This window comes from Nyctereutes procyonoides, unplaced genomic scaffold (genome assembly GCF_905146905.1).
Source record: "Nyctereutes procyonoides isolate TBG_1078 unplaced genomic scaffold, NYPRO_anot_genome, whole genome shotgun sequence".
NCBI classification, from domain to species: Eukaryota; Metazoa; Chordata; class Mammalia; order Carnivora; family Canidae; genus Nyctereutes; species Nyctereutes procyonoides.
In genome coordinates, this window is record NW_026575136.1 from 23,310,611 (window position 1) to 23,334,861 (window position 24,251).

General features: G+C 38.7%; 1 protein-coding gene across 3 annotated transcripts in view; it reads right to left on the reverse strand.

Annotated features, from left to right (window-relative positions):
- Nucleotides 1-2,665: 2,665 nt before the first annotated feature.
- LOC129495537 (protein ERGIC-53) overlaps nucleotides 2,666-24,251 on the reverse strand; it is a 29,628-nt gene continuing 8,042 nt past the window's right edge. Inside the window, exons 6-14 of one of the 3 annotated variants that reach the window (XM_055303125.1) lie at nucleotides 21,682-21,805; nucleotides 19,844-19,902; nucleotides 19,252-19,384; nucleotides 17,250-17,443; nucleotides 17,053-17,123; nucleotides 12,021-12,174; nucleotides 6,289-6,410; nucleotides 5,934-5,996; nucleotides 2,666-4,320 (exon numbers count right to left, since the gene is read on the reverse strand). In XM_055303125.1, coding sequence (XP_055159100.1) covers nucleotides 5,960-5,996; nucleotides 6,289-6,410; nucleotides 12,021-12,174; nucleotides 17,053-17,123; nucleotides 17,250-17,443; nucleotides 19,252-19,384; nucleotides 19,844-19,902; nucleotides 21,682-21,805 — 894 coding nt within the window. In that variant the 3' untranslated portion in view covers nucleotides 2,666-4,320; nucleotides 5,934-5,959. Of the gene's footprint in view, nucleotides 5,997-6,288; nucleotides 6,411-12,020; nucleotides 12,175-17,052; nucleotides 17,124-17,249; nucleotides 17,444-19,251; nucleotides 19,385-19,843; nucleotides 19,903-21,681; nucleotides 21,806-24,251 lie in introns of all 3 variants that reach the window. The other 2 variants (XM_055303126.1, XM_055303124.1) reach the window with 2 other exon arrangements.

Sequence of the window (24,251 nt, forward strand, 5' to 3'; positions counted from 1 at the left end):
AGAAAGAAAGAAAGAAAGAAAGAAAGAAAGAAAGATCAATTTCTAAATATCCTCAACGACAGCAAAGCATTTAAGAGCAAAGGACTTTGTGTGGCCTCTTCTACTCAAGGGCATGATGACAGAGAAGAGTGGTTTGCGGGCCGTAAGCTGGATTAAAGAGATGAACTCCCTTAATATAGGGAGGCAGATGGTTCAGATTACTAAGGCATACAATCAGATGCAACCCACTGCTTTCTGAATTAGTACACTAAGCTAATTTCAGAGGCAAAAACAAAAACAAAAAAAACCCAAAAAACCAAAAACCCAAAAACAAAATCCCTCACATTATCTACTCCTCTCCCTACCCATTCTAAATTTGAAATCATAAGCGCAGCAGGGCTTCATCAAGAGTCTGGGTTCAATTAATCAGAGCTGACTGATTACAGGCCTGTAACGGAATGTCCAAATTCCAGCCCTGAGCACAACATCCTGTTGAAAACAGAGTCCAGTGAGACTCAAAACCCAAAATGCTTCATTAGGCAAAAATAATCCTTTGATCCATCATTTTATCTCATTGGGCTCTTAAGTCCTAGGCAAGGATTTGCCTTTTGGTGTGCTTGAATTCTGCACTGCTTCCGTGGTTACTGGGGCCCATATGTACGCAAATACTACTCAGCTGAGGCGAGTCTGAAGGGCAAGCCTTCGCTCTGCATCTGGAAGATCACCCTGGCCCCTCCTGCGCCGAAATGGCACATCTCTGCTTGGGAAGGATGCACCACCCTCGGTGCTCGAACCCAGAGGGTCAGCACAACGTGGGCCAAACCATCCGCGTGTAACAGGGTCATCTTCTCGTGCCCCCTTCCCCCCGGGGCCCTGCCCGAGCGCTCTGCTGGGCTCACCGGGGTGCTCCCATCAAGCTTTGGACAACGTTTTCCAACACGCAGCCGATTCTCAACGGCTTTCTTCAGGTCGAGGGAGGAATTGAGTATGGCTGAGACTTTCATCTGTTAGTAGCTTTCTAGTTAAAGCCCTCCAAGAGCGGGTGGGCGCAGAAAGGGATGTAGGCTCTTTGTAACCCGTGCTTAGGATTCTGTCTGGAAGCACGAGCCCTCTCGGGAAACGGGGCCCTCAGATGGCCGGGGCTGTGTCCTGGTTAATAATTCCCTACTTAAAGATGTTGCTATACTGGTCTCACTGTGAAGAGAGACCAAGGTTCGGGATGGGATCGGAGCCGAACGGAGTGCTCCAACCCGGAACGCACATTCACACCGGCTCCGCTTTCACTCTTCCTGGCACACCGCTTGGAACTTCATGCGCTCAGTCCATTGTCGCTCCGTCTCCATTTCTAACCCACTAGGCTTCCTCCCTTCAGCTGACAGGGTGAAAGCCACCGCCTGGGGTTGTTTGCTCAGTTCAGCACGACCCTCCTTTAGGGAACACTGCAGTGTTTCATGAGATTGAAAACCACCTTTATTTCCCAGGAAGAGGACAATCTGCTGAAGATCTGACCTATGTTAATCGTGCTGGTCCGAAAGTGAAACCCTTCAAGTTACACTTTTCCGTATGGATGCGGGGGAGGGGGTAATCAGGCATTACAGGCACGCGGGTGTGGCAGCTGATTACCCCCACCCCCCACCACCACCGTTTTCATGAAGTCAAATCTCTCATGGTCTCCTCAATAGGTGATTCCATTGAAAATGGAGTGTCTTTAAAATCTCTTTATTCCTCAATTTATTACAACAGCCTTTCCATTTGAGACATCCAATAAACTATCTGCTATGTGTAGAATCTTTTAGTGCTCCAGGAAAGGAAAATAAATATCCCAAGCTTTATGACATGGGACAACCAGGCGTACCCCCTCCAAAGGCTTCTCATCACAGCTGAATGTACCAAATCTCTATTATGGCAGGGCGGGCAAGGCACATCTCCAATGTCCAAGTGAACTGCATAACCTCTGACCAGTGTGAGGGTTTACCTGTGCATAGTCTAGTTTCCGCCCACCCCACCCTCCCCCAGCAGGCTCGCTCATCAGGCATTATGTCATTTCCTCTGATGCCTTTCAAACCCATCTAATTTACTTAAAGGTTTTATTTATTCTATGCAGTATTTGTTACAGCAGAAGAGAGTCCATTACCTTGATCTACCATTTTCTGAAACCACCTTAAAAGACTCTTTTACAGCGCTACCAATCCTGTGAGATAAATATTGTAAGGAAACTTAAGATGATGTTTAGTATATGGCAGAGCCAAGATTTAAACCCATTTTTGTCTGACACCAAAGTCCTCCTTTCAATACTGCATGGGCTCTCAAAAGTGGATGTACTTGGTTAAATCACTAGTGCTGGCCAAGAAGATTTAAGTACTTTTTAAAGCTGCCAATAGTAATGATTAAGAGTTCCAGCTTAACTACACTTTTATCAGTATTTGGTTTTTTTAAAGGTGAAAACATCAAAGACAGTTTTAATTGGTTGGTGTTTGTCATTACCAGCAAGGAAAAGCTATACCCATTCTCATTTCTACTTCTCTTGTTCTGATTCCATGTGTTGATGTTGAAGCTGCATGTGGTGGGTCACCTAGGGCATAGTGTTAAGCAAATGGCAGATGATAAAGGAGTCAGGATCACAACCCAGGCCTACCTGAAAATAAATGACTACTTATTAACCAAGATCAATAAAGGAAGAAGTAAATTTACTAAAATATTTCTTTATTTGAATAAGGTCAATGTCATTTCTTGAATTCCAGCTAGCATCAAGTAACAATCAGAAAAAAAACACTTGACAAAATGTTATCCAATTGAAATTAACAGTGGATAGAAAACCCTTTTAAAGTTTAAAAGAAATATATTAAACAGGCAACATACAGATCTAAAAAGTTGCAAGTGGTGATTTTACATTAGCTCTTATAAATAAAAAAATCCCCCACATAATCGTTTGTTCACTATCTCCCTGCTTAATAAGCACACGGACAAGGAAAAGGAAAAGGATAATCACATTTTAATATTCACAAGTGTTATTTAAGTTCTTTACAAAGATTGTATCTCTGCAACACATCGGGTCAGGCGATCCCTTATTCAAGTAATTTGTTTTCCCTAGTACAATTGTCCTAGATAAAATGTCACAAAAATCGCAATCAGGAACGCAAAAAGCTTTAGCAGGCAGACTGTGAGATGGGAGTTTACATGGCTTGACCATGATCTGATGATTCTGTAAGTTTAAAAGCCAACAACCAAAGTACCAAGAGCTACAGGCGACAATCTGGGTTTAGTTTGTGGTTGTTAATAAATCAAGAATTTTAGTAAAAAGAACATTGTAAGTATAAAAGAATCTGCACATTTGCTAATGTTATCAGCAATGAAAATGGCATATTATGCTCTCAGCTCAGCTTTAAACCAACAAAACAAAGTACTTATTTTTTTCCCCACTCCCCATCTTAGTGGTTCTCAGACACTAATGTGCTCAGAGTTACCTGCGGTGCTTGTTGCAAAGTGATACTCTGAAGCCCGCCCCTGAATTTTGATTCAGGTGGTTTAGAATGGAGCCCTGCAATCTGTATGCTTCACAAGCACGCCATGACCCACACGGTCCATGGACTACACTTTGAGAAACACTGATGTTCCTTTAATACATAACAAAACATTGTTTATCGTTTGTGGCTTCTTAGTAAAGTTTCAAGCTGAATAAAACATTCAAACAATTAGAAGACAAACAGGTACATGAAATAAAAGTATTAGCCGTTATGTAATTGGATTTCTTTTTAAAAGTGGTATCACAAGCACAATGACTTACACTAAAATTTTAAGATCAATTTTGTTTTAATCCAAGGCACCTGTAAAATACTTGCTGGTGAGAGAGAAGTTAACAAATTTAATTATACAAAATAGTACAGAAATGAAAGAATCCTGGCAGTGACTGATTTTCCCACAGAGCAAACATTTTTCTTCAGAAATGAGCCACATAAAGTCCATGACTTTGAGGAAAATAGACCGAATTTCAAATAATATGATGAACAGCCTGTGTGTGAACTGCTTTACTGATTTTCTAGTAAATTACTAAGTAAAAAAGAAAGATTCATGCGCTCTCCTAATAGCTGTCTGCACTTGAATTAGTAATGGTCAGCACACTTCCTCCTGCACCGCAGCCTGATAAATGCACCAGGCACACAGACGCCTGGTGCTCCCTTGGTGCGTTCAGGCACATGTGACCATGGATGTTCTAACTCTGGATACTTTGCCGGATTTCCCAACTTTCACAGCCCACAACATCAATATTCTTCTGAAGGTTTTCTTTTTTCTTTTTTTTTTTTTTCTTTCACAGATTTAAGAGCAAATTCTGTGATGATGTCTCTGGAACATGAATTTCAAAAGGTGAATACTACAAAGGAGAAATATCAGAAAAGCATTTTCTCTGTTAAAGCGACTGAAAGTAGAGTGAGTCGCCATTAGAATGTTCTCATTCAGCGTTCCAGGATAAATGCTAATAGAAAAAGTAGTGCTAGGACTGTTTGCGTACATAGTACGAAGTAGGTACTGCTATAATGCAGGCTTCCTCATAGTCTTTGTATAGATTTTAGGCAGTTAGCCCAATCTGTAAATGACATTTGAGAACAAATTTATGAAGTCTGGAAGAATGAAATGGTACTGTTTTATAAAACAGCATTATTTTTTATTTTGTATTCTATGACAAATGAAAGATTAACGATTTAGCTAAAAGAGGTAAAAAGTATTTTCAAGCCACCAAAAAACCAGGTCTACATCAGCTGTGAAAACATTAAGTTTACATTTTAAAATGTCCTTTACAGACTGTTTCTGTAATGCCTAGAACAGTTATGTACAAAGACTACAACTGCCCTTCCCAGTCTGACATTTCAAGGTTAAGCTTCCTAACAAGTGTTTCACGATATCCTTACTTCGGGCATTAAGAAAAAGAAGTCAGAAGTATTAATTCTATTTTTTAAATTTTGCCTTCAGGAGTCTTAACACTGCTTCTACCGCAGCCTCCTGGATTTAAAGGACACCAAGTCGACACCAGATCGTACAAAGTGACATAAACCAAAACATAGCAGATTTTTTCGTGAACTTAAAATATCCTCAGGACATGCAATCTGAGCTGAATTTATATACCATACAAAATGGGAGAAATAAGTTCCCTAGATTACAAACATAAATCCATATTCCTAAATAAATAAATTTATAAATAAATTCCTAAATAAATCCAATCATTTTCCTACTATTGACCTGATACTGCTGGCATGGAGACATTCCCGAGTGTGAGCAGTCCTGAACTGAGCACATCAGCAGGGGGAAGACAAACAGAGACCATTAACAGAGAAACGTTTTCACGTAAATGGTTTTTCAGGCAAAGAGCAGCTATTAATTGTCCTCCCCAAATTTCCTTTAAAAGTGGAATGTGTTATTGATAATCAGAAAGATACTTCAACATTCTGAAGCTTATCTTCTAGATCCTAAAGCTCTCAGACAAAATATTCTTTGATTTCAAAGGAGATTATATTAGATTCAAGAACTGCAGGACTGGGTCTTGGAGTAGGAAATCCTAATCCTGACCTCTAAAAAGACTCTGGTTATAAAATAAAATGGTGGGGAGCTCTTAGACCACATAGTCTAGGGGGAAGGAGGGAAAGTGTGTATTTATGTAAAATAAAGAAATTTCCAACTCTGGAGACAGGGGTAAGTTTCACATCGGGGGGGGGTGCCCTATTTTCTATTATGTACCATCTTATCAATATTCTTTTCAGTGGCTATACTCTACTGGCCAGAAATTCACTGAAATTTAAATAGATTTATGTACTATGCACAAATTTACATGTGGTTGTCTTTAATGTTTATTCTTAATGCAAATCAATGCTTAAACAGTCATTTTATACAAAATTTAATAATTTAGACTATGAAGCAATTTAAATACTTAAATTCCCTCAAAAAGACATTTTGTACATACATACATGATGTACACATATGAAAATGGTGGTCAAAAGAATTTTTTGGCAGCTGCTTCTTGCTGAGTCCTAAGGAAGAGGAGAAAGAAAAAAACTGAGAGTTCTATATATTTTACTTCAGAAAGAAATAGGATTCCTTAAAATTGAAATGCACATTGCCTTTTGAAGTATAAAATGCATTAAGATAAGCATATATTCTATACATGCACTCCACGTGACTGAGATAGACTACAAATAATACTTTCTTTGTGTTAAACCAAATTTTACAAGTACTGAAAGTTCTGTTAGGTGCACAGATAACTTTGAGTATTTAAAATTAAACAAATACAGAAAAACGTTGAGTCAAATTTTAGAGACTTACCTATACATAATATAACCAATGAATAACACCGTTTGTACCATTACAAATATAACGAAGTGCATCGTAGATAAGCATGATGGAAATGGTGGTAGTTCTGGGCATTTTGGTCTTTCATTCAATGGCTGTAAGGCAAAGAACTATTATAATTAGTCAAATTGGTATTTTAGAAACAGAAATAAATGCAAAAGCTTTATAAAATTCATGGTTAACTACATAAACTCAAGATTTTCATTTCTTTGTCCCATAAACATTTCTGCTCCCTTAACTTTTACCACTTAATATTTTAAAAAATAAAGCTTATTCAATTTATTAATTTTAAGTAATCTCTATGCCCTATGTGGGGCTGAAACTCATGACCCCGAGATCAAGAGTTGCGTGCTCTGACAGAGCCAGCCGGGAACCCCTACCACCTAACTTTCGGGAAGAGTAGTCAACATTGGAAGGCCTCTGCCTTCACGATCCAGTCACTAACGCACTGCCATCTGGCTTGAATCTTCAGCACAGTGATGATGATTTTTTGTGTTCTTGATGGTCACAGACCATGAATTCCCTGGACACACCCAGTTTATACTTGCTGTACTAGAGTAATTATTTCTAGTTCAGGCAATGACATGGTCACCCCCGCCCTCCATAAGCTGCCTGACAAATATAATGGCTTTTTCTTAGCCCTCATCCTCCCCAAACTCCTAGCAGTCAACAGTACTAATTAGTATTCTGAAAAATGTTTCTTTCCCTATGTCCATGGGTATTCCTTCTACTTTAAGGGAGTAATTACATGCCAGGAACAAAGATTTACTCGAGGTATCCGGACAGAACAGTTTCTAGGATTAATTGTTCTCAGTATGTTTATATCTGTGGGACAACGCTCTTCAGTGCATATATGTACCACTCACAGCATCAACCTGGACACTGCAACACAGGCTATAGTTGGTAGAAAGTAACCTCAAACAGAACTAAGGGAATAGACAACAACACTCTGGATGAGAGGTAATGGTCATTAAGAAAACTCTTAAGTCATATTTGAAAAATACGAATATCTAAGACATATATAAAATATAGGTAAGAAAGGCAGTATCCAAAAATATAAAGGAGAGAAGATTACATATTAAAGATCTAAGTTCTTCCCTTCTATCACTTACTAGCTAGTGACCTCAGGAAAGTTATTTAACATATAAACTTTCTTTCCTAAACGACAACAGGTATTTAAAATAAAAAAAACTTTTAACGACAGAAAGCTCCACATAACATATAAGGTATTAGGACTTCTGGGAAGGTAGACTGGGTAATATGGATCAACCACCTTGCAGAAGATGACTAGCAGATCTAGAAACAAATCCAGTCTAAAATAACACCCGTCTGAAGGCAAAGGCAGTGAACTAGATAGCAAGAAATTATGGGATCATCATTTGGTGGCGCGGAGGCCAAAGAAAGACCACTTTAAACCCATGAATCAGAAAAGAAATTAAAACGGAAATTAAAAGGGGCGCCTGGGTGCCTCAGTCGGTGAGCATCAGATTCTTGGTTTCAGCTCAGGTCGTGATCTCAGGGTTGTGGGATGGAGCTATGGGGCAGGCTGCACTCAGTGAGGAGTCGGCTTGGGATTCTTTTCCTTCTTTCTCTGCCCCTCCTCCTGCTCACACATGCTGTCTAAAAGAAAGAAATCTTTTTTTTTTTTTAAGATTTTATTTATTTATTCATGAGAGACAGAGAGAGAAGCAGATACATAGGCAGAGGGAGCCTGATGTGGGACTCGATCCCCGAACCTGGGGTCACGCCCTGAGCCAAAGGCAGATGCTCAACCACTGAGCTGCTCAGACATCCCTAAAAGAAATAAATCTTAAAAAAAGAGATTTATCTTAGAGAGAGAGAGAGAGAGAGAGAGAGAGAGAGAGAGAAAGAAGGTGTGTGTGTGTGTGCATGCAAGAGCTGGGGAAAGGGTAGAGGAAGAGAATCCACACAGACTTTTTGCACTGAGCTCAGGGTCCCACCACCCATGAAATCATGACCTGAGTCAAAACCAAGAGTTCCCACACTCAACTGACCGAGCCATCCGGGTGCCCAGCTATAAATCAATTAATCTTTAAAAAAAAAAAAAAAAAAAGAAAAAAGAAAATTAGGAAGAAAAAATGCTTATTGAAGGATTAATATAAATATTTAACGAAAATCATGGGATAGGAGAAGCAATTTCTGCTTCCACCTCCGAAGGGCTGATTAGGAACAGCTCTTCCACCTAGGACTAGAAAACAAGATATATGAAACAACTGTTATCAAACATTGGTCACAGGCAGTGAAGGCCTCTACAACTGTGACAGCCAAGAAAAAGGAGTCAGGCAAGCTGGGACCCATGGCAGATGCAGCTTAATGCCTGGAGGCAGATTCTGCAGTCCAGGGAGGGCCCCCAGAGAAAACTGAGTGGTCCTGCTGAACTGAGAAGTCAGAGACTACAGCTGAGGGAAGTCCAGGTGGCGGTGTGACACAACATGAAAAGGGATAATGGCAGAGAAAGCTTTGGAAGTTTGCAGAAGAGCCCTTCAAATCTTTGGCTGAATCTAATCTGCACGTGTATGGTATGAAAGTCCACAAGGCTAGGAAAGAACCACCTAAAACCAAACAATTCCCAGAGCTCACGGGAAGGGCTCTTTGTTCCAATGGGTAGAGGCCAACAATACACAAAATAGCTTCCCACAAAACACAAGTATCTGGTACAAAAATATCAATGGTGCTGGGACTGAGAAACCTTAATAGACCCATTCTAACAAAACTTAAAAAGCACACCCTGAAGGAAGCCAACTAATTCCCAAAACTTAATTGTAGAGCACAACAGAGCTGAATGCTAGTTAAAGGAATACAATAAAACCCAACAACCAATAATGTAAAGGCAGAAATGTTCAGCCACCAATGAAAAATTACCAGGTACACAAAGAAGAAAATTTGGCCCAGTCTTAGGAGAAAAATTAATTGGTAAAAATAGACCCAGAAATGACACAGATGATGGAATTACCCAAGAAAGACATTAAAACATACTATAAATTGATATCTGGGCTTCGACTGTAGAGAAAAATATAGACATGATGAGGAAATGGCAGATATCAAAAAGGGACCTACATGGACTTTCCAGAGATTAACACACAGAAAAATACTTTGAAGGAGCTGAACAACACATTAGACACTGCAGAGCAAAACATTGATACACCTGAAGGCACAGCAACAGAGGTGACCCATGACTAGAAAAAGTCTAGCAAGACAATGGAAAGAAATATGGCTAAAGATTTTCCAAATTTAACAGCAACTATAAACTCATAGAATCAAGATATTAAACCCGAAGCACAAAGAAAACAAAAGCAAAGCATATCATAATCGAACTGCTGAAGCTCAGTATCAGAAAAAAAAAATCTTAAAAGCAGAGAAAAAATACATACAAAGAAAATAAGACTGACTTCTCAGTAGAAATTATAAACTGTGATCGTCACATAATGGGGTTCAGACAGCTGTGAGAGGAATAAGGAACATCTGTGCATCACTACAGGCACACTGGTAAGTGAAAGAAAGCAGGAAGACAACTATTTACAGTATGCTACTATCTGTAAAAAGGGGGAAGATTTCATCACAGTTTCTGCTTATATTACAAAAGCAAAGAAACGGTGGACAGAGGAACTATAACCCCACCCACCCACCCACCCACCCAGTTACTCAGTTGTTCCTTACAGGGATGAAATAAAAAGTACAAGTGTAAAAGTTAGACTTCTTTGAATTCTATCTTACTCTGTAGATGTGAGAAACCATCTGAACTTTAGTCTAGATCCAAATTTACAGGAAATTTACATTGAGTATAATTATCAGTACAATCTCGTTCATAATTGCCATCTTGTTACTTTTCACTTCTTCAATCTGTCCCCAGTCTTTTATTTTTTACTTATTTTTTTTAAATTTTTATTTATTTATGATAGTCACAGAGAGAGAGAGAGAGGCAGAGACATAGGTAGAGGGAGAAGCAGGCTCCATGCACTGGGAGCCCGATGTGGGATTCGATCCCAGGTCTCCAGGATCGCGCCCTGGGCCAAAGGCAGGCGCTAAACCGCTGCGCCACCCAGGGATCCCATGTCCCCAGTCTTTTAGAGCTATTCGAAATACTCCTGTAAGAACAGATTTGAGCATACTAGGGATTTTCTTTTTTTTTTTTTTTTTTTTTAAGATTTATTTGAGATAAAGAGTGAGAGAGCATGCAACAGTCAGGGGAGGAGCAGAGGGAGAGAATCCCCAGGCAGACTCCCTGCTGAGCACAGCGCCCAAAATAGGGCTCCACTTCACACCCCTGAGATCATGACCTGAGCTGAAATCAAGAGCTGGATGCTTAACCAACTGAGCCACCCAGGTGCCCCTACATACCTGTTTTATTGCCAGAATAGCTGTGAAAATGCTGGGTTAAATAGGCAAATCTCCTAAGGGCTATGCCATTTCGTATCCCCTCAAGCAATGTGCTACTCTGTTTTCCTCAAGTCTTCGCAACAGAACATGTTGTCAGACTTTGGCTTTTTGTCAAACAGGTGTGGTATCACAGGAAAGTTTTATTTATTTTTCATTTCTCTTATTATTTAAGTAGCCTGAGCATCTGCTCATATATCGTACAAGCTTTTCCCAAGAACACTCTGTTCATTTCTCCAGTCCCTTTTTGTGCTGAGTTGTTCCCCATCAAATTTTTAATGTTGATCATTTCAAGAAGATTGTACTGGAAGGGGAAGAGGCAAATACTACAAACATTTGTAAATTTCATAAAGGTTTTGAAAGCCAGTAGTAAGTTAAGGAAAAACTTAAAACAGAAAAAACTTGTAAGTACCACAGGTCTATTGTCTAATACTATTTCTTATGCATATTAAACTTTGAAAACACATTACCTATTTTTAATATTTATGGCCAATCTCTAAAAATATAGACGGGGCTTACATTTAAAAAAAAAAAAAAGGCCTAATAAAACAAAACCAAACGAACAAAAAAAGTTTTAGTGGTTTTTTTTTTTTTTTTTTTTTTTTTTTTTTAAAAACCAGCCACTGGTTTTTAGTGGCTCAGTGGTTTAGCGCCGCCTTCAGCCCAGGGCCTGATCCTGGAGACCTGGGATCGAGTCCCACGTCGGGCTCCCTGCATGGAGCCTGCTTCTCCCTCTGCCTGTGTCTCTGCCTCTCTCTCTCTCTCTCTGTCTCTCATGAATAAATAAATAAAATCTTAAAAAAAAAAAAAAAGTGATTCAAGTCAGAAAGGAAAAGTTGCTGGAAAAGAGAAGAGTCTTAAAGAATGACGCTACCAGTCAGCCAGTCTCAGATCTGGGCTTCCTCATTGCCCAGACCAGAGAAGTAGGAGGTATCCAGCATCAGTCTGTCTCAGCAAAGGGTCAAGAGATGTTCACCATTTTTAAGCTGTTTAAAGATAGCATTACTGATAACAAGAACCATTTTTTTTTTAAAAGAAAATTTACACAAAGAATCTAGAAAACAGAAGTCTGAGACTGTGACAGCTCCAATGATAGGAAAAGCAAAGTACTTTTTAAAAAATTCTATTCAACAGAGTAAGGAAGCATGGAACATAAAGACATTTGAATCATATGGAATAATTCTACCTTGAATACTAAAAATAAACATTAGTATTAAGTAAAACATTAAAATATTTTCAGTAGAATATGTACTCTTCCTTTTCTAACTAAGGAAGACTGGTAATTATAAAAGTAGAAGGCAAGAGCTTACCATATTTCGCTGCACTAAGTTATCGATGTCCCGCTTCACAATGTGAAGATGCTCTTTGATGTCATTGAAGTGTTGAGTTGACTCATAAACTCCCCCTGCAGATCCAGGATGCTGTATGCCGCTGACCAGTCTGACAGTATCACTCATGGAATTCCTAAAACAGAAAATCCCTTTAGACAAGGGAATTGCTAGAAAAATGATTTTTTTTTAGTCATATACTATAAAAGTTTAGATATACTTTTAAGCCCAATAAGTTAGATTTTTAAAAAATTAATATTTAGGAATATTCAATTGTATTCAGGATTGGAAAATAATTTATAAAACTACAGTTTATGGGGCACCTGGGTGGCTCAGTTGATTACATGTCTGCCTTCAGCTCAGGTCATGATCCCAGGATTCTGGTATCAAGCCCAGAAGAGGGCTCCCTGTTCAACAGGGAGCCTGCTTCACCCTTTCCCTCAGCCCCTCCTCCTGCTTATGTTCTGCCTCTCTCAAAGAAACAAATTTAAAAGAAAAGAAAAGAAAACAAAACAAAACAAAAACAAACGGAGATGGGGCTTTAGAGTGAGAGTGCCACCCTTCGCTCTCTCAGGAGATGAGGGATTCAGGGTATGGCCATGACTGCCACTAAAATTTGGAGGGGTTGATGGGGTACTTCAGGATGAACTGCGCAGGCTGACAACATCCAGTCATTAACAACTGTTCCAACTGGGGGATGGGGTATGACGGATGGCTTTTTTTTTTTTTTTTAATTTTTTTTATTTATTTATGATAGTCATAGAGAGAGAGAGAGAGGCAGAGACACAGGCAGAGGGAGAAGCAGGCTCCATGCACCGGGAGCCCGACGTGGGATTCGATCCTGGGTCTCCAGGATCGCGCCCTGGGCCAAAGGCAGGCGCCAAACCGCTGCGCCACCCAGGGATCCCTGACGGATGGCTTTTATGCTCAACTTCTTTGTATGTTTGAAAATGTCTAAAATGAAAATAAAAATTGGTAAGGTGTTCTGGTATGCTAGAAATAGCATTTCAAAGTGAAGAGATAATAAAACTAATTCTGACTCTTATATTGTGACCCTTTAACAGTCAGAGCCTTGTTTTCTTTTTCTGTAAACTGAAGGGTACTGTATTACATACTGTTAAAAAAATTTTATGATTCTTGGTATATGAAAACCCATAGACATACACCACTCTCTCCATAAAAGGCAAATATTTCCTCTCTCTTTACAGTTTCTGAAGCCTATCCAGAAGGAAAAAAGCTCTAGAGGACAAATTCAGAAATCTGAGTTCAGTTTTTACCTTAACTTATGGTATGCATGACATTTGTTCTCAACGGGTGGGAGTTTATGAGGAGTGCTAACGACTCTAAGTAAGTGTTTTCATGGATAAAACAGCCAGATGACTAGGATTTACTAACCACTAATTGAATCTTAAGACGTTCTAGTACCACTGTTAAGTGAAGTAGGCAAAGCACAAAAGAGTGTCTAGAATATACTACCATTCATGTAAGAAAGAAGAGAATCTAAGAAAATACACATGTGCAGGAGAAATACAGGAAGAACAAACTAGAAATTAATGGGATAAGTTACCAACAGGGGGTGGTGGGAAAAGGCTAGGAAGGGGGGGAAATGGGAGTGAGGTGGTAGTGATGAAGAGGGGTACTGAACATACAAATTTCGTCTTAAGAGTCTCTCAGAACTACCATTTTCGCATATCCTTCATATACCCCAAAAACACACAATTAAAATCAACCAGGATATAGGAAGAATACAAACACTAACAAAGAACCTAACTCCATTATAAATGCATATCACAACCATACTGAAAAGGGTGGGGAGAGAACCGTACTAAGTAATTGGAAAATAGTGTCTGCATTACAAACTGGACGGTTAGACACAGAAGGACCTTTACATAAATCCATCAGTGAATATATTTCTCACAGGGATACAAGTTACCAATTTAATACCACTTTATGGGTACATTTTGTGTACACTAAAATAAGTAAATATATTATAGATAATAAAGACCAAATTTCTCCCTCCTGGAGGAAGAATTTTTAAATAAGGAAAGAAGGTGAAAATAGATTCTATGACATTCAGCCTAGTTGAGTCCAATCAGAATCCAAGGTGCCTGGATATCTCAGGTTTTTTTTTTTTTTTAATTTTATTTATTTATTCATAGAAAGAGAGAGAGAGGCAGAGACACAGACAGAGGGAGAAGCAGGCTCCATGCAGGGAGCCTGATGTGAGACTCGATCCCGGGTCTCCAGGATCATACCCTAGGCTGTAGGCGACGCCAAACTGCTACGCCACCCGGGCTGCCCACTCTCAGGGTTTTTAAATGCAAATGTAGAGTGATGGGTACAAAAATAAAGATGTGTATATTTGTGGGTTAGTATACATTCATATATTCCCTAGCTCTCTCTGTCTACTGAGAGGGCCTAGAAGCAGCAGCACTGCAGAGGTAATGAGCACACCCAACTGTCCAGATCTTGGGTTTCTAAATACCTTTCTTCAATAAAAGGAACCAAGGCTCACTGGAGAAGTGGTTGATTCTAGAGCTGGGGCAGAGAAAATACAAAATGAGACTAAGACACAGTGTAGCACCAGAAGGTAAAGAAATGCTTTTAAAAAAGATGGGAACTTGGGCAGCCCGGGTGGCTCAGCGGTTTAGCACTGCCTTCGGCCCAGAGCGTGATCCTGAAGATCTGGGATCGAGTCCGCATCAGGCTCCCTGCAAGGAGCTTGCTTCTCCCTCTGCCCACCCCCACTCCTCTGTCTCTCATGAATAAATAAATAAACTCTTTAAAAAAAAAAAAAAGATGGGAACTTGTTCAAAGAACACAGAAGCCAATCTGGAGGAGTTCTTAATTACCAGAGCTGAATAATTTGAGCAATAAATAATGATAGGGTAGGACTGTGACCATAGAATACATACCCATGAGTCCGTATGATATAAATAATTGATTAAATAAATAAATGGAGCAGAAGAGAGCTGGTCCTTACAGAATTCCAATAAAACATGGGAAGGAATGATGAAAATAGAAAAAAAAATCAGCATTTGGGAAACATCTCATTCTTGTTTCAGGCAAGACATCAATGGATGCTACAATTAGCAAGCAAAAGTTTAAACTGAAACAGGATATTTATATATTTACATGGTCTCAAAGTATCTTTCCCAAAATATAATTAATCACCGAGGGAAAGATAGTAACTTTAAAATAGGGAAAGCACAAAGAAACCACCACAACCAAGTGATCACGGCCAATGTCATGAACATGATACAGTGTTGTATTGTTGTCAAAAATGCAGAACCTCCATCCAATCACAAGTAAACACCAGACAGACCCAAATTGTGAGACAATGGACCAAATAACTGCTCAATGCAGAAGCTGTCACGGTCATGAAAGACAAGGGAGGATGAACTATTTCAGACTGTAGAAGTCCAAAGAGATAGAGCTAAATGAGATGTGTGTTGTTGGATAGGATCCTGGAATGGAAGAAAAGGTATGCATGAAAAATGGGCGAAATTTGAATAAGATCATTAGTTTAGTTAATAATACTGTTACCAGTGGGGGGACACCTGGGCGGCTCAGTGGTTGAGCAGCTGCCTTTGGCTCAGGTCATGATCTCAGGGTCCTAGAACCGAATCCACCATCAGGCTCCCCACAGAGAGCCTGCTTTTCCTTCTGCCTACGTCTCTGCCTCTCTCTCTCATGAATAAAATCTTTTAAAAGAATTTAAAAAAATAGTACTGTACTGGTGTTAATTTTTGGGCTCTGACAACTGTGCTATGTTTATGTAAGATCTGCACATTAGGGGAAGATGAGTGAGGGATACATGGAAACTACTATTTTTGCAAGTCTGAAGCCGAAATTAGATCAAAATAAAAAAATTTTTAAATGTTACATTATCCAGTCTATTTCTGAAAGAATTAAACTATTTAGGATTATAAATATTTTAATCATGAGTTTACAACTTAAAGATTTTTTAAAATGCCAGACAAGTGAAAGAAGTACAAATTTGCAGTTATAAGTGGAGTTGCCTTTAATCTCTCTATGTAGATATTATTACCTCCTGTTTAACCTAGTACTGTTTAATTTTCCAATGTTAAAGAACTCACTTTGACATTCTTGTTTGTCAAGGACTGTATTGGTTGGTGCAGTGCTCTGAAGTGCTGGCTTATAAAATGTAACATTTTGGCTGTTTCTCTACTCTAGGCATTGAAAGCTGTTAATTATCTGCTTAAGTGAATACTTTTTAGAAACTTATCAAAGTTCCAAGGACACAATACCTCCTCTCTGCTCCAACTCCTTGTTCAGTCTCAGAGTACAAGACCGAATGAAAGAGAGGTAGTCACGCAGCATGTTTCCTTGAAAATGGTTTTGTTTCATCAGAAAGAAGTTCCTGCATCAGGCATGCTTGTAATTACAGTCCTATAATGCTACCCTTACTCTTCTAGGATTTTTCACAGAATTGTTAGCTATTACATATATTCTTTTTATTTTAGAAATGTATGAATACTCCTGGATGTCAAGTAGCTGCGTGACAAATGTACTTTTTTAAGAGATGCTAAAACATTTTTTCTCTTCTGGCTTGGCACAATTCAAAACTTTAGGCCAGGGATCCCTGGGTGGCGCAGCGGTTTGGCGCCTGCCTTTGGCCCAGGGCGCGATCCTGGAGACCTGGGATCGAATCCCACGTCGGGCTCCTGGTGCCTGGAGCCTGCTTCTCCCTCTGCCTGTGTCTCTGCCATTCTCTCTCTCTCTCTCTATCATAAATAAAAATTTAAAAAAAATTAAAACAAAACAAAACAAAACTTTAGGCCTGTTGGCAGTTTTTGAATACCAAAGGTTCCTGCACTTGCCACTCCCCAATTTATAAAATGAATCTAGAAAAGTGATTCTTATCCTTATCCAGAATCCTTACAATAATAACGGGCTTGCATAGAAAAAGAGAGAGAGAGAGATAGACAGACAGACATCAGGAATTCTGGATAAATGTATCACCTAACAGATTTTACTTCTGTAGACTTACTTCACTTCATTTACTTGTCTCAGGATCTCATGCTGAGTGTTCACAATGGTATCCAGGTCTTGTTGAGTGACCTGGAGGAAAAATGGAAGAACCAAGTTTTGTAGGAACAGACGACAGAGTAGTCTTTCTTTCCTTCCCTCCTCCTTCCCCTCCATCAGAGGCTACCTAGGGCACACATGCAAATTTGTAAAGCTTACCTGTCCCTGATGCCCTGGGATCCCTGCTCCTCTTTTAGAGATCTCTTCTGTCAAGGAAGAGACATATCTTCTCTGCTCATCAAGAATCATATCTAACTGTCGGTTCAGCTGCTTGATTTCAAGATGGATACGATTTTGTCCTTCAAAGATTTGTCTCAGTTCACGGTCTCCTACACTCTCAAATACTTCATCTGCTGAAATGGAAATTGCAAATCAAAATGATCAAAACCACCAACATGTGTAGTTTCTGAAAATTCATAAGTGACTGAAGTATCAACATATGCTAAAATTAGAGTATCACCAATATGATCCACTCTAGTAGTAAGACCTCCCCAATAGTAAACATGCAGATAATTGATTCAATCATGACAAAATTACTATTTGTTTTTTGCTGTCTCTGGTGGCTGAACACTTATTATAGATTAGTTCTGAATTTTTTCACCTAAAAATAATTTTCTTTCAAATATGATTCTATTTATATAAAAGGACAAAACTAATCTGCATTACTAGAAATCAGGAATAGTAGTTGCCTCTGTGGAGGGAGGCCGACTTGAAAGAGGCATGAGGAAACATCTTGGGGTGATCAAAATATTCTATGTATTGACTTGAATGATGATGAAACACATTTGTCAAAATTCATCAAACTATACTCTTAAAATCTGTGCATTTTATTTATGTAATAAATTTAAAAATGAAGTTGTGACCATATGATTTTCCTTTTAAAGCTGACTATGCTAAAAACAAGATTTCAAACACTTTCTATAAATAAGCTTCAGGATATACTCACAAATCATGTGATATTTAAAACAAATCCAAGAAAAGAATTAAATTTCTTTCTTTTTTTTTTTAATTAATTTATTTTTTATTTATTTATGATAGTCACAGAGAGAGAGAGAGAGAGAGGCAGAGACACAGGCAGAGGGAGAAGCAGGCTCCATGCACCGGGAGCCTGATGTGGGATTCGATCCCGGGTCTCCAGGATCGCGCCCTGGACCAAAGGCAGGCGCCAAACCGCTGCGCCACCCAGGGATCCCTTTTTTTTTTTTTTTTTTTAAGATTTAATTTATCCATTCATGAGGCACAGAGAGAGAGGTAGAGACGCAGGCAGAGGGAGAAGCCGGCTCCTCGCAGGGAGCCCAATGTAGGACTTGGTCCCAGGACCCTGGGATCACGCCCTGAGGTGAAAGCAGACACTCAACTGCTGAGCCAGCCAGGCATCCCTAAATTTTTCATTTTTATCTTCATTAAGTCTGTTTCATATTATTGAATATTTAGGAGATCATATACTACCGAGAGGACAAAAACTAGCTATAGGCTTTATTAAATACAGCTTGGATCATGTGTGCTGATGGGAACGTTAAATAAAAGCAGATAATATAAGCCACTCAATTTGGACTTTTCATTTTATTTTTGACACATAGCACACTTGAGTTCAACACTGGCTTAAACCAATTATTTTAAAATTTGTAAATTTTAAAGTCTGGAGTTGTGTCAAACAGTAAGAGGAGGAGAGCCAGAAGATCATTTCGTATTACTTTCACAAGAATTTTGATATTTTTCCAGTATTATCTCTACATTAATAAGGTAATGTCTGCCATTCAAAGGAAAGACATAAACCCTAGATGATTTTATTCCACAAATATTTACTGAGTCTCAACTACTGGTCTACTGGTGAGCATTGGAGTTTTCTGGGTTTTGAGTGTTTTTTTTTAGGTTAGGGGGCAGAGCAGTAAATAAAAACACAGAATCCCTGTTGAAAGAGAGCCTGCGCTTCAGCGGATCACTGTTCATCCATATTACCTGGGATCTCCCACCCCATACTTTCCTAAAGCCACACTCTTATTGGTAGAAACATCAACCTCCAAGCCTTGTGAAGGCAGAAGATTCATTCACATATTGCTTCTGGAAACTACTTGGATATGCCAGACAAGAGCTCAAGGAAGGGACAAAGGCATGTGCCATAAGCCCTGTGTAGCTCTGAGCAAAGCTTCCTCCAACTCACCAGGATGCCACTGAAGGTCAGGATGGCCCTTCTGGAATTCCTCCTTTTTTTTATCCAATTCTTGCTGAAAGTGCTCAAACTCCTCCTGGTACTTTTCTTTTTCTTTTTCTGAAATTTCTTTATCTGCAGTAGGCTTTTTTTTGGAATTTAGGAATATATCATTAAAAAATTTCAAAGATAAGAAAAAATAAACCTCAATATACTTTCTTCCCCTTCATTTTAGCCACTCTACACTAGTAGAAAGGTTAACATAAAAATGTTATTTCTTATTTAAATTATAACAATTTACTCTTGCTACAAATAATTATAACAAAATAACAATACTAGCCACTACCATTTATCCAATGCCTGCTAGGAGTGCATTGTCTTAGGTAATGCTTCTGACACCATGAGGTGGCTAGTACCAATGTCTCAGTCTTACCAGTGAAGAAATGGAGCAGTACAGAGGTTAAGTAATGTTTACAAGGTCATACAGCAGTAACAGGTAGAAACAAGACCCAAACCTAAGTTGGGCTGCCCAAGTTCTCGGCTACAAGGAGATGCTAATAAACTGAAAATAAACTTCTGGAAAAAAAAAGAAGTGTATATGTACCGGTTCTTTCCCAGGCTCAGTCAACTGGAAAGTCAGAAAAGAAAGGACATCGTGGTCATCTACAAAGTTAAAAAAAAAAAAAAAAAAAAAAAAAACAGAAAAAACTCCGTAAGAGATAATTTTTATGGTTATGAAGTTAGAAAAATCTATTGTTTTAAAAATAATTAATATAAAAAATAACAAAAATTAGCTCTCAAGGCAAATAGTGCTTCCATGAGCTTAAAGATAAGAATTCACCAGAAAGATCTGTATCAGAAATAAACTAAAATTCACTTTCTTTTATCCTAAACCAGAATACTTAACACTGTTTACTATATAAGATGTTTAATAAATAAGCGATAAGAGAATGAACAAACAGGGGGTCAAAGTAAGCCAAAACTCTTAAACCTGACACCAAGAGCCTCTCACATTTCCCCACAAAACTCCTTCCCAGGCTGTGTCCCAGCCAAACGAGACAAAATACTGTCCTTCATGTATTTCTGCACCTTTCTTTCAACCTTTCTTAGAGTACTTACCACTGCCTGCTTTACTTAGTCTAAACTTGACACTGCTTCGTCCTGGCTTACTGGGACGTGTGGATTTTTCCATGTCATGCTGGCATTACTAATAGCATCTTCTTTTATTCTCAAAGCATTCCACTGTAGATAATATGACCACTCTATACATCATTCATATTTATTTCCCTCACACAGCAGATATTAATAATTTTACTTTATCTAAAATCATTACTTTAAAAATCAAATTAATTTCAGGCCATTTAAGCTGAAAACAGACTTAGCAGATCAAACCTCATAATGCTGACCTAAAATATCAATCCTGGCTAGTCATGTCAGCAAAGCAAGAGCAATTAATTCCAAGTGGCAATTTCTATGCTTTCTACCACTGTTATGGAGATGGAGATATGCAGCAAATGAAAGAGAAAATTTTAACACTTTAAGTGTGTAAGTTACATAACTTCAGATGAAGACGTATATAATAGGGCACTGAATCCAGGAGTCAGAAATCCAAACCAAGACTTGCCTTGGTCTGGCCATTACTGGCCTTGTAATATTTATAACGTACTTTAAGATTTGGCAAACTTAACTAAAAATAGGGTGAATACAATCTAACCTGTCCCTCCTTCCCTATGATATTATAAGGAACAATCATATATTTGAAAATAATAAAAAAATTATACAACGTATCACATAAACACAAGATGATATATATATATATATATATATATATATATTATACACACAAATATATTTTTTAAAGATTTTATTTATTTATTCATGAGAGACACACAGAGAGAGGCAGAGGCCCAGGCGGAGAGAGAAGCAGGCTCCATTTAGGAGCCCGACGTAGGACTTGATCCCAGGACTCCAGGATCACGCCCTGGGCCGAAGGCAGGCGCTAAACTGCTGAGCCACCCAGGGATCCCAAGATGATATATATTTTTAAACACAAGATGGTATTAATGTCAAATGAGAAGATTATCACCAGATATGGGGGAAATATGGTAACTATATCTTGTTTAAATTTTAGTCCCCAATAATATTTCCTCAGGCTACCAAATTAATTTAAATGTGCTGTGACAACTTTCAGGATCCTAAATCACTTGGCAAATAACCTATTTTAGCCTTGACTTAAATATCAACCAACAGCTGTATGCAGCGCCAGCCAAAGGTATACATATCTACAGAAGTCAGTAGAAAATTAGCAGATCCAAGATACTAAAAGATTGGCTCTGCAAACTATGTAAAGGTTACAGCTAGTCTTAAAAAGTTAAAAGTAAACAAGTCTACCAATGAAACTCAATTCACAAACTTTTAATATTAAAAGATAGCAAGATTTACCGGCAAGACCTCCAGTTGTAGCAGATATTCCAAAATGCCCTTGAGGAGGGATAACCATATTTTCCAATTTGGCACAAAATTCATAGTCGTTTTTATCTGGTGTGAAGCCATTATTGATCATTACCTAAAAAGACATACCACAGCTATAGCTTTTACAACAGACACTGTAAAATGAACTTCAAGTAGTCAACTTATGACTAATTCATCTTTATATTTGGTCTACTAACCAACTGTCAAAAAGCTATCAGTTTTCTCTATTATAAAGCATAATCCCCTGTCCATGAAATAACCTCACTTATTTATTAACATCATTATACAAGATAGTTCGTTTTAAAGTTTTTTACCCTACAATGTGTCAAAGGCTTAAAGAGAAATCTTTGATAATGTTCCATGAAAATCTTCCAAAATAGAAGACTCAGGGAACCACAATGATATCCTTTGAATGATTTATCGAGGAGAGGGATCAGACTCCTTCTGAAACCCCAGTGCTATAGCTCAAATGAATAGCATGAATTTACAGTTTTGACTACAGGTAGCTGAGAATTAGATTGCCATAGAAAGGAGTGACGTTCATTCAACTGGGGAGGGGGTGTTAGCAGAGAGTGAGCGAGCAGAAGTGACAGAAATCATATTGACAAAAAGGCAAAAAATAAAAAAACTGAAAGGGCATCTAACTTTCTATTCTGCAGAATGTATTTTTGAAGTAATAACCCAAAATGTCTTTAAAAGAATCCTGGAATCCCAAGGTAGCACAGGAAGCCAGCACACAGCTATTCTGATCCAGGCAAGCAGTGGCCCAGCCTTTCACTTCCAGCAACCCAATGTAAGAGTGGCTGAGACAGAGTGGAAGAGGAGGAGGGATGTGGCACCAGAGCAAGGCACTTGCTATTATTACTCATTATTACTTCCAGATGCAACTATCACTTGTCAGTGAGTGACAGGATTTAGTCACATACGTAAAGTGATATAGTAGTACTCTGTCCACATTTTTTGCAAGAGATCAAGATACCTGTCAATCAGTATGTAGGGTAAATCTCCAGGTAACATAGGATAGAAACGTGAACTCCTACGAATTTTTTTGCTTTTTTTTTTTTTTTTTTAGATTTTATTTATCTATTCATGAGAGACACAGAGACAAAGAGGCAGAGACACAGGCAGAGGGAGAAGCAGGGTCCATGCAGGGAGCCCAATGTGGGACTCGATCCCGGGACTCCAGGCTCACCACCTGAGCCAAAGGCAGAAGCTCAACCGCTGAGCCACCCAGGTGTCCCAAATTCTTTTTTTTTTTTTTTAAAGTAGGCTCCCACACAGAGGGGAGCACAAGTGGGACTTGAACTCACGACTCTAAGATCAAGACCTGATCAGTATCAAGAACCAGATGCTTAACTGACTGAGCCATCCAGATGCCTCACTACCAATTTTTTAAAACCACCTTCCATTAGTTGGCTAACATTAATAGTCTGTTCCCTCCAATCAGTAATGCTCCTATTTCAGTTTACAACATTTATGAATGGTTCTGCTCTACCGTGTTTCATTTGTTTTTTTAAAGATTTTACTTATTCATTCATAGAGACACAGAGAAAGAATGAGAGGCAGAGACACAGGCAGAGGGAGAAGCAGGCTCTGTGCAGAGAGCCCGATGCAGGACTCGATTCAGGGTCTCCAGGATCACGCCCTGGGCTGCAGGCGGCGCTAAACCGCTGCACCACGGGGGCTGCCCTCTACCGTGTTCCAAATCAGAATCAACTATGAGTAAGACATTGTCTTTGAGATAAAAAACAAAGGTGTTAAGTTAATCACATCCTAATTCTAATACTAAAAATTCTCAACTATTCCAGTACTTTTTCCTTGAACCTGAACAAACCGAAAATCCATAGGAGTCTTTACTGTCTAGCATTAATTCTTAAAAAAAAAAAAAAAAAAGAGGGAAAAATATATTCACTGTGCTCTGAGTTTGAAGGAATGTTAGGTATGTGATTGTACAGTTAGCACACACCCACTGATTAGTACCAGTAACACTTCTCATGAGATCATCAGTATTCACCTAATATCTCTTATTCATCTTATAGTTTCAACCCGTTGTTAAATACTACACTAGCAGTATTTAAAAATCTCTTGTTCTGACTATGTTCTTCTACCTACAGTATTTCTTGCTCCCCTTTGTTTTTTCCCTCTGAAGTTCAAACAATTGGGACAAGACAAATGTTTAGGTACTAACTCAATAAACATTTCTTGTTACTAAAATGAGCACAATATTAGGGACTGTCAGGAACACAGATATGATGTCTGCACTGACAAGTTTATGAACATATTGATGAGAAGAAACAAATCATAGTTAACTAATAATTCAAGACAACATATATTATTTAGGCCAAATATGTTATTAAAGAAAAAGAAACAGAGTTTCGGAGTGATAGATAATTATGAGCTGATTTTTGGGAAATCTGATGGAACAGGGATCTGACCTAGTGTGTTCAAGAATAAGCATCGCTCTGCCACACAGAGAGAAAAGGGGAGAGTACTACAGGAAGAGAGGAGGCTGAGCAAACATATTAGGGCCAGAACTATGA